This window comes from Talaromyces proteolyticus, assembly GCF_021365285.1.
Source record: "Talaromyces proteolyticus strain PMI_201 chromosome Unknown BGW36scaffold_15, whole genome shotgun sequence".
Classification (NCBI taxonomy): Eukaryota; Fungi; Ascomycota; class Eurotiomycetes; order Eurotiales; family Trichocomaceae; genus Talaromyces; species Talaromyces proteolyticus.
This window is the reverse complement of record NW_025764291.1, coordinates 1,007,474-1,021,829: the sequence shown is the minus strand read 5'-3', so window position 1 is coordinate 1,021,829 and position 14,356 is coordinate 1,007,474. Positions and strand designations below refer to the sequence as shown.

Below are 14,356 nucleotides of genomic sequence, written 5' to 3'. Positions count from 1 at the left end.
AAAACAAAACAAAACAAAAACGCTGTTCTAGATGCAAGCACGTAGATGTGCAAATCTCACTTTTAAAGAGTGACAGACAAGCTTAAGCTTTCGATTGTTTCCTCGAAAACGGCGCCATCACAGCCTGCTTCACACCTCCAATGACCATGCCAAACACACCAAAAACAAACCCCATGCCAAACGACCAGCCGCGAACACGCACGGTATAAATGAAGAAATACACCAGCGCCCAATTGATAATGACAAAGGCAAGGAAAATGCCAAAGCACTTCCACTTATCGTCATCCTGCACATTCAGCGTGTGCATGTACTCGCGCCCATCCTTGTACGGGCAGTAACTGCAGTCGGAGGTTGCGTCTGGGTTGGTCACGTAGCCCTGTATGGCGGTTGTGAAGTTTGCGTACGAGCCGCAGGTTTGGCCTGGTGGGGCGCTGAAATAGGTCGCTTCTTCGGGTTGGCATTTGATGGGCACCGAGGGCAGGATGGCTGAGAAGACGCCCCGTAGGAACCATGTTACCGGGTTCACGTAGTACATCCAGTATTTCCAGAATACAGGGAATGAAGCGTAGGGTCGGACGACACCGTTGAATAGATTACACATGACGAAGAAGAAGGGGAGGACCTAGAGATGAGTTGTTAGAGGGATTAATGTTTGGGGGAGGGGGTGGGGGGGTGGGATCTTACGTTGGAAATGACCGTGAATGATGGTGCAAAGGCACAGATCCATTGTCCCCAGCTAGCCTGGAAGAAGAAGAAAAGCAGGCTCATCAAGAATGTGTAACCGGCAGTGCTGGAGTCAGTGGGAAGACCGGCGGGGAAGTACCAGAGAACGAAGTATATGACAGCGGTTACGATGGCGATGGGGATTTCGCACACCACGCTGGCAGTGCTGAATGCCACCCAGCCGTAGATTCGACTAGGGTATTCACGTGCTTCCCATAGTGCTCGGTTCATGTAGAACTTTGGCAGGATGCTGTTCATGACAATGGGGGGGATCAGGATGATCAGGAAGGTTGAGAACATGCGGTCTTGCATGCTGGAAACGCTATTACCGAGCTTCCAGAAGGTGAAACCGTTGAAGATACCGATGATAACGCTGACAAAGATCTTGGAGTAGTAGTACGCCGGGTCTCGCCAATACTGCAGGAATAACCGTTTGGTAAGCATGTAAATCTGCAGCGTGACTGGGGCTGCGTATTCGGTCTGTTCACCAGATTCGACGAGAGCCGGGAGTTTGCTTCGTTCTTCCGAGATGCGTTGGATTTCCTGTTTCAGTTTCTCGTTCTCGGCGGACTGGCGCCATTCATCGTTCCAATCTATCCTCCGCCCGTTTCTGACAACTGGTTTTGCGGCTGTTTCTAAGATGAATTCGGCGACATTCTTGTGCTCGGGAGGAACAACGCCACGTTTGGAGAAGTAGTCAACCACGGAGTCAGGAGGTGCGAAGAAGAACGTGTTGCCGCCAGGGTTGAGGGCGAGGATCAGATCGAATTGTTGGATGAGCATGGACGAAGGCTGGTGGATTGTGCACACAATAGCACCCCCAGCGTCGCAGATTCTGCGCAAGAATCGAACAATCGAGTATGCTGCCTGGCTGTCGAGACCACTGGTAGGCTCGTCAAGGAAGAGCAGTAGGTTAGGCCTGGCCGCTAATTCAACGCCAATCGTGACACGCTTCCTCTGTTCCACGCCGAGAGAGTTGATAATTGCATCCTGGATTTCCTCCAATTCGAGCAAATTGATAATACGATTGACGTAGTCGATCTTTTCCTGGCGAGGGATATTGCGGTCTTGTCTGAGGATAGCAGAAAACTCCAAAGCCTCACGAATTGTGGACGTCCCATCATGCACGTCCATTTGCTCACAGAAACCTGTTTCGCGTTGGAATTCAGGGCCGAGCGTCTTTCCATCAACGAGCATATCTCCGCTAACCTGGCCAACTTTTTGTCGCTGCGCCAATGTGTTTAGCAATGTTGTCTTTCCTGCTCCAGACGCACCCATCAATGCAATCATTACGCCCGGTTTCGCATACCCAGTGACTCCATTAAGCAGTTTTCGCTGACCGCTGCCGTAGGGAACTGTATACTCGACATTTGACCAAGTGAAGATTCGGTCGCTGGTTGACAAGGCCCCAATGTCTCCATTCTCCTTCTCAGACTGTCCAGATCCATTGACAGGCGACTCGTTCCCAATAACCTTTGCACCCTCTTCGTCAGAAGTCTTCGTCTCGGCTTGGGCTAGTTGTTTACTGCGCTTCGACCTTTTAAAGACTAAAGCACCGCCACCTCCCTGTCCAAAGCCTAGCGTTTCGTTTGCAATCACCGTGATCAAAATGTAGAGCACGGTGAAGGCAATCAGAACACCAAAATTGCGCCAAAGGTGGTGTCGTGTAAACCCAAAAGAGGTTCCGAGATATGCCGCGCCTGTTACACTCTTCTCGTTCAGTGAGGAACCTGGCAGAGAGCAACTCTGGTAATTCGGGTCGACATCAGGCCCTTGTGGGACGAGCATGGAGGGGGCACATTCCATCACACGGTTGGAGAACTCATTGGTCAGGACCGCTTCGTAAGCATACGCGATCGGGTTAATGTAAAATAGCCAGCCGAACCAGATCGAGGAGTTGATCAATGTAGGTTTGGGAATAACGTAACCAACGAAAATAACCAGCAAGTTCAGCCCGATTCCGCTGAAACGTACTGCATCGTCAATCGTCGGAGATAGAGATGCGAACATCCGGTACATCGAGGTGATGCAAATAGTGGTGGTGTACACAAAGAGCAAAAAGATGAAAAATTTGGAAACATCAACATCTAAGCCCGACAAAAAATATGTGACCACGCCGAAGACCACTACCATGGCAAAAATGAATGGAAAGTCGACGACAACTCGAGCTATGGATACTGCAGACGGTCGGTAAAAGGCATAGTCTTTGTGGCGCTGGATCATCGTGCGTCCTGAAACAGCTGGCATCAATTCGGTTAATTGGAGCCAGCCAAGAAAAAGCACCGAGAAGAACAGAGTTGATCCTCTAGAAAATGCGCCACTGGTATCAAGGGATTGGCCGTAGAACAAAGAATTAACAATCAAGGCATTCGCAATAATGATGAAGAATTTGGTGTACAATGACGTCTTGTCTCCCCATAGCAGCCAAACCTCGCGTCTAACACAGGCTGCGACTTGCTTGGGAAATGACACCGTGTATGGGGATTTTTTAGAAACAGTTTTACTTTTGGACTGACCAACCGTGTGTTGGAAGCGCTTGGTGTCTGCTCGTTCGGTTGCATGCAATTGCTGTTCGTAATCGGCAACATCTTCGAGAATGCGTTTGTAAGAATTGCTTTTTCGGAAGACGGCTTCTAGCTCTTCGGCGGTCTTTGGTGTAGAAGCTTCCTTGCCTTCTTGGAATTCACGCGCATTGGGGTCACAAAGCGAGGTGAGGAAATCGGCAGTTGTAGACTGAGTTGGGCAGTAGAATCCAAGGTCAACGAAATACTGCTTGGCTTCACGAGCAGGACCCTGGTAAAGCATCCTTCCTTGGTCGATAACAAGAACCTTATCCATCAGCTCGAAAATTCCTTCACTAGCTTGATAGAGGGTGACAAAGGTAGTCCGTCTGCTGATATCGGTCATAATGCGCAGCGATTTCGCATAGTCCAACGCAGTGCTCGCATCCAAACCTCTGGTCGAGTTATCCCAGCAGACCACCGTCGATTTAGTTGCCAGAGTCTCCGCGATACTAACACGTTTGCGTTCACCTCCAGATACACCTCGAACATACTCGTTTCCAACCAGCGTGTTTCTGGTATGTGTAATGCCGAACATTTTCAGCAAAGAGTCAACAATAATCGGCACAGTCGAACGGTCCCGTTTCTTCGTCTTATTCATAAGTGAGAACTTCAGAGTCTGCTCGACAGTCAGTGTCGCAAAATGCTGGTCGTCCTCGGGGTTATAGATAGCTTCGCCGCGGAAATGCTTCGCCTGCTCTTCAGCAGAAATACCTCCGTAGCTGACTTCTCCTGATACGCCGGCGAAACTTGCACGATAGTTGGCCACTGCCTTGAGGAAAGTCGAGCATCCAGCTCCAGGTCGGCCCAGAACCATCATCATCTCTCCATCCCGAACAACACCAGTAAAGTCATTAATGAGATTCCTAGTCGGTGGGGCTCTACCAAATCGCAGACTTGGGATAAATCGCTGGACGAGGTGGTATAAATCGGGTCCAAAGGTGCCGATCACTGCATCAGGGAGTGTTTTGACAAACGAAGCCGAAGCCTGCACACCCTTGACCGTTAAACCCTTAAAAACAACTCCCACCTTCTTAGTCGGCTCTCCAGAGGTAGTCCTTCGCTCAAGCGTTCCACCCATCAGGAACTCTCCTAGATCGAATTCATTGTGGGCCGTGACATCTGAATCCGACAAAGATCCCTCTACGTCTCGCTCCCCGGGCCGGCTTCTCTGCGACACGGCAGAGATCAATCGACTGAGGGGACGGGTACGAGATCTGCGAGAGGCCTGTGAACGTGGCCTATCCAAACTGAGGCGAGTCAACTCCCTGCGCATCTCTTCGTAGTCCTCCATTGCGTTGTGGCGGGAGACGGGCTCTCCTTCCGTCTGTTCGCCCCATCTTCCCTCGAGGCTCAGCTGCGACGGACTGGCGATGGTTGTTCCTGGCGATTCTGGGCCGGTGATGGGCTCATGGCGGGTCTCGATCACGTCCTCTCCATGACCGACCGGTTGCTCTTTTGCGTCCTCGCTGTAAGATGCCATTTTGCTTTTACTTTTGTTGTGGTAGTTAAAAAAATTTCAAATAGAATATTAGATTTGAAGCCCCTCAATTTGTAAGCTTTGTGGTAGAAACCTTATACATGTAGAACAAAGGAAAGCACTGTGAAGGGTCAGCGAGAGATGAGATTTGACGACACTCGTGTAGCAGCCCCAAGATAGGGCTGGCGAGCGAGGATCAACGAGGGAAGTACAGAGGACAGAGAAAGGAAGAAAAGGTAAACAGCAAAGGCACCATAATTAAAGAAACCCAATCTCGGTCGGAGGATATAAGCCGGGCTATTGCCGTATGAATAATCATGATACACTATGACCACGATCCACAGTTACGAGTGGGAACGGTGGGAACCAAAGCATTCGGATTTGTCAGGCGGGGGAACTAATACATCAACACCCAACAGATAATCAGATAATAGCGTCAGATACGTCGGAAAGAAAATGAGGATGAAGCTAAGTAGTCGAGACTAACCAAATGTCGCATTTGATACGTCTTAGATTCGTCTTGATGTCAAGGCTAGTCTTGACCGCGTGGGATCAGCATCGAAGGCGCATCATTGGGCGTCATGATGCTGCATGCGGCTTGCCGAGCCCGACCCAAACTCAAAGCCAGTGATAATCCATAGCACAATTCAGTAGTTGTTTGGCTGGCCAGCGGAGTTTACGTGAAACCGTAAAAGGCAAAAAAGCGAGGGAAAAAAAGGCGGACTTAAGAGCGCCGATCCGGGCGCGACTGTCCTATCATGGCGCGGAGAGAGAGCATGGCACGGACAAAGAGCATGGCGTCCTCGAGACCAATTTTTTCCATTATTAATCCGACTGTTGACTCGGCTAGCCGAGATTTTGCTCTTTGCCTTATTCGTGCGAGCTCGACCGCCAGGCGCATTGGTATTTACAGGTGCAGCCACAAAGGCTCGAGCCATTTGGTGCTAACCTATCGCCTCGCTTAAAAGTAAATACCGTGAGCTCTGCATGACATTTCCTTGGCTACTGTTCTGCTTTGTTGTATTGCTCCTACTGCACTATCTACCTTGCCTACTCTGTACTCGAGGCTGGAATTGCAATTACCCGGCGTTAAGATTACTAATGCCGTATTTTCACATGGAAGAATGCAATCAATAATATCGCTCACTGCCTTGGCATACGCTCTTGTTATCTTGTATCTTATAAATCCCGGTGACATTGCAATAATGCGCGTTGTCTAGCTGCCAATCAGAAGCCAACAATGGAGGAAGGTTGGGCCGCGCAGGTCTGGAAAGTTTCCGATAAATCAGCTCCTTCATCCTAACAGGCAGTGTCAGCAATTTGCAGATTGTGGATACCATCCTGACTCAGAAGGGACCCGAAAAAAGAAATTTTTATGTCAACAGCAATTAATTCTATTGATAGGATTGGCTTCCCACTGTTTCGTTTCAATAATAATGTGGTGGAAAAAAAAACATGCCAAATTTCGGCTTCTCCCGAGACCGAAAAGGGGCAACATTCAATGTTGATCGGGCCTGTGCTTTGTATTTATATATGCCCATATTGCGACGCTTCGGCTTTAGGAATGTCAATGTTTTCGGGAACGTTGATCCCGCCCCAACCTTTTTCATACATCAATTGATATAGGATTACTTGGTACTTGCACCTAATTTTGATGGTTGCAAGAGTCAAACTCTCTTTATGGAAATTTAACCAGACTCAACTACTTTAATGGAGCATTCTAAAGACTAACCCTAAACCCTAGTTCATGATCTTCAAAGCTAATCCTTAGGACCCAAGTGACTAGTTGAGGTGAGGTTTAAGATTACAATTCAAGCCCAGTTAGCGATCAATTGATATAATGATCAATACTAATACTAAATACCAAGCAATCAATAGCATACTACATCAATTGGAGATATAATGCATACCCCAACACATCATCCCCAGATTCCCGAAAGCAATCGCCGTAGCTGGTAACATTAATTCGCATTCTATTCCAAATCAGTAGTTATGCGATAAGGCGCCAGTTTTCAGCATCGATTTCCGAACGAATCCGAACAGCGCACGCACCCGGACCCCATGTTTAGTGAAACCTGGAGGTCGTGGGTCATGCATGAACGATTCAGATTCTTCGTGGTGAAGAATGTTCCATGCATGAATCCTCGGTCAGCATGCACCATAATGGTAAGGAGGTTAGTAGTAGATCAGTGGGTTCGAGAGGTATTATTGCTGCTATCATTATCTGCTTGAATAATTGGTTAACTCGTATACGTATTGGGTATGTTAAGAAACGCATGGGTGCACAGATGGAGTAGTAGGATAAGTTCTTGACCATGTATCTACCTGCTTGTACCCAACATGTGAACAGAAGATCATCATTCTGTATTATTTCTTGACTAATCAAGTAATATGGTACAGGAGCTTTTCTAAACAAATGATACAGGAAAAAAAGAAATCCGCTTATATCCACCAAAGGCAAGGCTATGCTCGACTGTTATGAATTTAATTAAACATTTATCAATTGATATACATCAATTGACGTTTGTATCAAGGCTGACGAGGCTGCCGTGTCTTCAGCTTCTCTAGATCCGCTTTCGTGAGCACTTTGACTCCATGACCCATCATGTAGCTGATACTCGACGCGATGGTGGTGAAAGCGACCAGATATCTAGTTTGTTAGTTTGCAACTGAAAAATGGTAACAAAAATATCAAAAAAAAAAAAAAAAAAAAAAAACATACAACAGCTGGGATTCGCTGGTGGTCACCCACCCAACTACTAACCAGCCGGCGTGTGGCTTAAGTACGGCTGAGCGGACGGGAAGCCCTGTTTTCCACACCCTATGGTCGTATGTGGTAGACATACTCCATAACTTGGTTGAAATACCGGGCTTCCCCACGTACAATCCACAACTAAAACAAAACACAATGGAAGATGGGAAAGAAAAGGCAGCTTACTGCAATCCGACCATCCCATCATGCAACCCCCAAGTCCCAGCCAACCACGCCGGAACTACTGGCAGCGCCATCGAGGTCCCGACAAGCAGTAACTGCAGGGCTGTGTTGAGTTTTGAAATCCCCGTCGGCCTGACCTCGGCGGATGGCAGCGAGAAATCCCAGTACCGAGCCATAGTCTTTGGTGGCGGAAGCGAAACCCAACGGTAGTAAATCGCCGACAGACTGAGACCGACATCACGGCCAAGAATCAATGCGGCGAGCCACACTGGAGATGTAAGTGAGCATTCCACGTTGTGGTAGAGAAGGGGGCTTACTTGGCATTGATCCGTTCAATGCGAGACAGACCACGCTGATTGTCATCAAGAGCTTGTCAGCAGCCGGGTCGATGATCGTTCCGACTACTGTCTGCAGGTTGTATCGACGGGCGATGTACCCATCGATCAGATCGGTGATGCCAGCATATGCGAATAGAGATAATGCTGCGGCATGGTGGTTGTGAACAAGTAGATATCCGACAACCGGTGCTGCGATTAGTCGCGAGAATGTTAATAGGTTTGGAACGGTATAGATGTTCTCATGGACGCCCACTGGAAGCTTGGGTAGTAGTCGAGGTTTTGCTTTGGATTCGAGTTCCGTCCTAAATAAGTCAGTTCGAATTTCTAAGATATTCTAAGATGAATTTGTAGAACAGACCTTTCAGATGACTTCTCCTTTTCTGGCGAATTATTCGTTCCGCTCCATCGCTTCTGACCAAAAATCACAGTCTTCAATTGCAACGTGTTACTTTTTAGATTATTATTGATATCACACCTAGTGTCCAGTTAATCAATAAATTCAGTAAATGATGTAAGAATATAGACATACTTGTGAACCAACCTCCATGTGTTATGTGCATTGGAAATAAATCGACTCGAGTCAACTGGATAAATAGACTTGGACCCGAACGAGACAGTACCCGGACTAGACCTCGTGAGGAATCGCTGCTGCTTACACAGTAACGATGATACTCCACGGGACGATACATGGGACAGAGGACGAGAAAGTCTCGCGAGGGGTGTCATTGGAAATGTCTCTGCCTTCAGCAGTTTGCTGATGTCCCCAAAAATGACCTGAGTGAAATCGCCCGATGTAGCGAAGGCGGTCTGAAACGAGAAAAACAGGTAATAATAAAGATAATGCTTAAGCCATGAAAAATCTCGCTCTGGGAAGGTGGTTGCTAGCAAGAAACTTAGTGTGGATGTATATTTGATATCCACTGGTTATTCCTGCAGATGTTCGTGGAAGAGCAACAAAGCTGGCTCAGATGTTGACCGATTTCAACACCAACGCCGCCAGTCTCACCGTAATTAAAATATACATACAGTTTTCTCTCACTCAATGATACGACTTTTCCTGAGAGGGCGCCCTCTTTGACAGGAAAAGATAATTATCGACTCTGTCACGTTTCCCGTCTGATTGATATGGATTGCCAAGAATTGGTGTTCGGAGAAAATTAGCCGGGCCGGGGAGGCACGTGACCAGTTTTCAACAGGAATCAGAGATGCTGTGAACTTGGAGCTCATAGTAAAATGAAATTCTAGTAGAAATTCTGTATAGTTCTGGGCATCTAATGTTGATTCGTAATAAAGTAGACGTTTGCATTGTTGTGGACACATGTATCACATATACACAAGTGACGTCGCTGGATCGAGGTAGACTCATATACAAATGTAATAATTTAACAGACTTATTCATATCCATATTTATTTCATGGCTAACAATGAAATATCCACCCTATTCCAATAGTTACACCTGGGTAATACAACCCCGCACATGGTATGCGGCTGAACCAACCTTGCAATTCCTCCCCAAATAAAGATATCATACCGAGTTGCGCCAGTCTTCATAACATGCACGAAAAGTACCGCTCAGTAATCGTAGTGACAAGAATTAGGATATGGAAACAAATGTAAATCAGACAGCCACCCAACACAGACAAGCCTGACCAAGTCGCAGGTTCATAAACATATAATCTGACCGACGAATCGAAAAGCATAATAAAATAACACCAAGCCGAAACCAGAGTAACCACCCTCGAAAACACCTGAAAACCCTTGAAACCATTTCAATCATAACGGATTTCAACTGCCTCCCGATGCGTTTTATAAGCTCCCAGAGAGAAAAGAGAAAAAATACCACCGCAAAGCCAAAAGAAAAAAAGAAAAAAAAAAATAAGGCCGCGAAAAGAGTATAAAAGTGCATTCCAGCTCGATAATAAATTCATTTTAGGCCACCATTTCGTAAAAAGCCTTCCACTTCCATTAATTTTACCGTAAAGAGAGTCTCACATCTGGGGCTGCGCCGGTGCAGTCGTAGTCCAGGCAGACATCGGCTGAGCAGTTGGATAATTAGAATGAGCGACTCCAGGATAGTAGCTCTGCCGGTCAGTGCCGCCGGTATAGTATGAAGGAATTGTTGATGTATCCCGACGAGGGATTGTTGGGTCAAATGATGCGGAAACAAGGCTTCGTTGTTCGAGAGATTGTGACGAGGCGCCATCCAAATGTCCAGGTAAGGCAAAGCTACCACGGGAATACGAGTTAGCAGATGGGGGTGGGTCGCCTGGAGATGTAATATCCGTTGCTAGACTGCGAGACGAAATAGAGGAGTTTCTGTAGATGCTTGGGCTGCTGGTATGCTGGGATCGGTTTCGATCCAACGCATTCGGCAGACCCGCCGTGTTCAACGCAGGAGGTAAAGTATTATGCAGGTGATTCTGGCTCATAGAATCGAAAGATGTACCATAAGCATTGGTGCGGAATGAGGAGTGGTCTGTTTCCGACTTGAGTCCTAAATGTGAAGATGCAGGAGACGGTAAATAGGGATTTGAGGCTGATTGAGGAGGTAGAGGTCCGCTGGGATATGTTGAAATCGAGGCGGATTGAGTTGGATGCGACCCATACGCAGAACCATGCATGTAATAATCAGAGTGGGCATTGGGCATCCCATAGCCTGGCGGTGCGACGAGAGTTGGGCGATAGCCATAAATTGTTTGTGTAGGGTCATTAGGGTTCTCGAGTCCCGTGTCGACATCGTCAATAGGAGCCCGGAAGCTTTGTTTGGAAACCAGCTCGCCGCGGGGCCGAATGAAACGCAGCTCTTCATGCATGGTGGGCGGGCTCAAGATTCCTTTCAAAACATCCTCGACGCTATAGTAGGACACAAGATGATGTGTGATGCCGGATACAGTGACGCTCATCGTCTTCTTCACTAGCCCTGAATCTTTGAAGCCATAGGAATCGACGAGTGATCCCACCAATGCGCGTTCGACGTCCGATTGTTGTGGACGGTCGCCATACGTCGAGGACGGGGTGGTAGGGGAGTAGGATTGGCCATTGCTCTCTGGGCGAGCGTAGGGCTCCCCTGGACGGGTTGACTGACCAGGTCGCCGGGTACCTTTCTTCATTGCCCGTTTCTTCTCACCTGGTGGGAAAGGCTTGTCTAGCTCTCGGTAGACGAGGAAGTTCCCGAGAATGCGACTTGGACTCCAGGTCACCCCATCTGTCCATCGCTTGATTCCGGACGAATTCTCCTCGTAGATGAACACACTGCCGCTGCGTACCAGATGGCTACGCTCTCGATCATGAGGCCGTCGCGGAACATGATGCAAAACACCGGTGAGACAGGCCTCGAACAGAATCAAAGCGTCTTGTGTGGTCGCAACATAGCCATGATACGTCGGCTCCAGCACCGCAGCAGTCCCGTTGACCATTATCGACACTTACCCGAGGGTACGATGGGTACGCGCGACAGAGAAAGGAGAGAAAGGGATCACCCAAGGATTGTCAACACAAATAAAGCGTTGGTAGACTAACTATAATCCGAGCATAGATAGCAATAGAGAAGAGATATTGTTTTCCAAGCCTGCGAGCCGCTTGCGCTTGTTTGAGGATGTGCAAAACAAGATTGCGGGAGGATTGAAAATGCTGATCGACTTATATATCGGGGCGTAAGGTGAGGTGAGCTGTTCTTCGTAGAAAAGCTTATTTTTCGGCGTCGACGCGGGTTGGTAGAGCGTCGGTCCTTCCCTGTTTGGAAACGAGCAGACGCGGGTGGAGGAGTCGCAGGCTGCGCAATCACTAGGCGACAGTAGTAGTAACAGTAGCCTCGTTGCTGCAGCGGGGGAGATTGCAGGCAGGGGCAGTTCTGGTGTCGTGATACAAGATGAAGCCTTGCGCGGGCAGAGAGACAGAGAGAGGGAGAAAGAAGGGCTGGCCAACAGCGGTAACCAGTGCGTATAGCAAGCAACGACGAGCGGTCGCCTTAGGTCGGGTCGAGAGATGAAGGAAATGAGAGTCCTCCAGGCAGGGCCGGTGAAAGGTCGGGCCCCATGGATGATGGGCGCTGGTAAAGAGAGGGTGGAGGGGGAGATAGATCGATAGATCGATCGAGGCAGGAGGGGAGCAGGAATGATAAAGAATTAAGTAGTAAGCAGGAGCGCCGTGGCCAGAGCAAGCTACGACGACCTAATTAGCAGAGCCATGGCCGTGGGCCCATCGCTCTTGCCTGCTCGCTCTTGCACGGTGCACCTTCCTGCTTCCTGCTCCTGCCCTGCGCGCGCCCACAGCAACTGGCAACTGCACCGTCCGGATCGACAAGGCAAGCACGGGCCGTCTCAGGCTAGGCTAGACTAATTACATACTAACTTGCTCTGCCTCTCCCTCTCGCTCTCTCGCTTCTGGTTAGAGCTGACTGACTGGCTTCATTTTACTCTGGCCTAGCCTGACCAGATTCACCCCAAGCACCGAGCCACTAGTGCTGCTAGTCGCTGCCCACGACAAGACCTTGTCTGGCTTGAGCCTTGTCACTCCACTTGCTGCGCGATCTGGATCTGGCTCTGGAGAAGCCAACCAGCGTCGCCGCTGCCGAGGAACTCCAGTCTACTTCACGCCAGTCCCATGGATGTCTTGACGATAGCGCCGCTGGCCGCTTCAAAACCTCATTGTGGGAACCTGGGCGGCCCCTTCTGTGGCCGCAGCCAAGGATTGGTCGCTGTCTACCTGTGCCCGTGGGACATCATCGTGGCATCGCCAGTCTATCTCTGCTGCTCCTGTCTGACTCTGCCCCGTCAATACTCCGGTGTCGTCTGCTGCGATTTCCAATAGCTCTGCTCCTGTGCTAGGTGAGCAACTTCTATCGAGTGCTGATTGATCCGCTGCGCTGGGGGCGGCCGCCGCCTGCCAATCGCAAGGTTTTACTGTCTGCTATTTTTGCCACAGGCGATCAAATGGACTGATGTGCTGCTCATCGTCAGTATTGTTATGCGTATTATTATTGTTTTGATTACTACGTCTTACTAGCGACGATGCGTATCCGTACTAACAGTGGCTAACCGACTAATCCTCGTGTCACAGATCCTGTCTGGTTCCGGCACTGGAGGCAGCTGGGCCGACGGTCTCCCCTCTGCGACCCGCCGCAGACGCAAGACCGGCCCGACCACTAGAATGGCTTGATCGAACAACATCAGATATTCTCGATGAGTGATGCTGAGCATGGTGGAGATGAGGATAATGGAACAAGATAAAACACAGCGTAATACTGATCCAATCAGAGTCCTGGATAAGACCTCCTCTCGCCGCCAACAGCAACTCGCAGATATGTACCCAATTCCCCATAGTGACACACAGACAACATGACATGACAGATACATGGCTGAGCGGTCAGTCGCCGCGCTCCTTCACGAAAACGGCTCTCATCTGGCCATCTACGAGTCAACCACCGCCCACCGCAGGAGGGGTGTGCACTGTGCTGAGTGGCAGAGGCAGCCGACCCATCCCTAGCAGCCTATCACAATTTGCTGCCCGGCGCACCAGCGGCAATTTCTCATAGGACAGTCACGGCACCCTCATCCACCCGGCTCCCATCCATCCATTAACCATTCGCAGCTCCCTTAGACTGTTAGGCCCTGTGAGAACGAGCCCAGCAGCACGATAGTAGTGTTCTTAGTACGCAGCCAGGAATAGTGAGTGGAGAGTGCGGCCAGCCCTTCTTAGGCGCGAGTGGTCCCAAGGTCCCGGTGAAAAGGCCCCCGGGAAACTGGCGTGGTGGAGCCTTTTTAGCGCTTTCAACAGCCTGGTCTAGTCTCGTCGCGCGTCGCATGCGTCACCCGGCTTGAGTAGGCAGCCCCGGTCTCGCCGCTCAACGAACATTAGAGGAGTGATCAATCCTAGGCGGTATGGCATGGCGGAAATTCTCGTGTGGTCCAACGGGCCCATCTTCTTACATGGCTGATCCCTGAGGAGACGTCCGCGAGAGCGGGGGTGGAGGAGGAGAAGAGAAAACGACATCACCAACGTACTACACCGCGAGGTATGTGCTCATTAGTTCTACGAAATCGAAAGATGGTGTCTGTAATTTAATCGACATTCCGGATGTGCAGATCGACATCTCATGTAATACGAAAGAACGTCCATGGTGCATGGCACAACGTGCCCGCCACGGGACCAGCTGCAGCTGGTACTGTTTCGAACGAAACCATCGGTTTTGCATGCCAAGGACAATGGTTCTGTTGGGTAGAGACCTACATCATTCTGCATCACCCTACGACTACGTAGCACTCGACTCATTGCCGCGGAATAATAACAATTATGATGTCGCAAAATCTTAGAACTACAG

General features: G+C 49.3%; 3 protein-coding genes across 3 annotated transcripts; all 3 read right to left on the bottom strand.

Annotated features, from left to right (window-relative positions):
- Positions 1-82: 82 nt before the first annotated feature.
- On the bottom strand, positions 83-4,767 carry BGW36DRAFT_433650 (ABC drug exporter AtrF; the record flags this gene model as incomplete). The annotated part of the gene is made up of 2 exons (XM_046221300.1): positions 83-622; positions 685-4,767. 2 exons carry the CDS (start codon positions 4,765-4,767, stop codon positions 83-85), a joined length of 4,623 nt encoding a protein of 1,540 aa, XP_046066002.1.
- Positions 4,768-7,058: 2,291 nt separating this feature from the next.
- On the bottom strand, positions 7,059-9,152 carry BGW36DRAFT_466489 (CDP-alcohol phosphatidyltransferase-domain-containing protein). The gene is made up of 5 exons (XM_046222344.1): positions 8,567-9,152; positions 8,396-8,512; positions 8,017-8,339; positions 7,703-7,967; positions 7,059-7,414 (listed from the first exon to the last, which is right to left on the bottom strand). Exons 1-5 carry the CDS (start codon positions 8,761-8,763, stop codon positions 7,294-7,296), a joined length of 1,023 nt encoding a protein of 340 aa, XP_046066001.1. The 5' UTR covers positions 8,764-9,152; the 3' UTR covers positions 7,059-7,293.
- An 873-nt stretch (positions 9,153-10,025) lies between these two features.
- Positions 10,026-11,453, bottom strand: BGW36DRAFT_308479 (camp independent regulatory protein; the record flags this gene model as incomplete). Its single annotated transcript, XM_046212332.1, has 2 exons — positions 10,026-11,242; positions 11,291-11,453. The coding sequence occupies 2 exons, from the start codon at positions 11,451-11,453 to the stop codon at positions 10,026-10,028; spliced, it is 1,380 nt and encodes a 459-aa protein (XP_046066000.1).
- Positions 11,454-14,356: the final 2,903 nt, after the last annotated feature.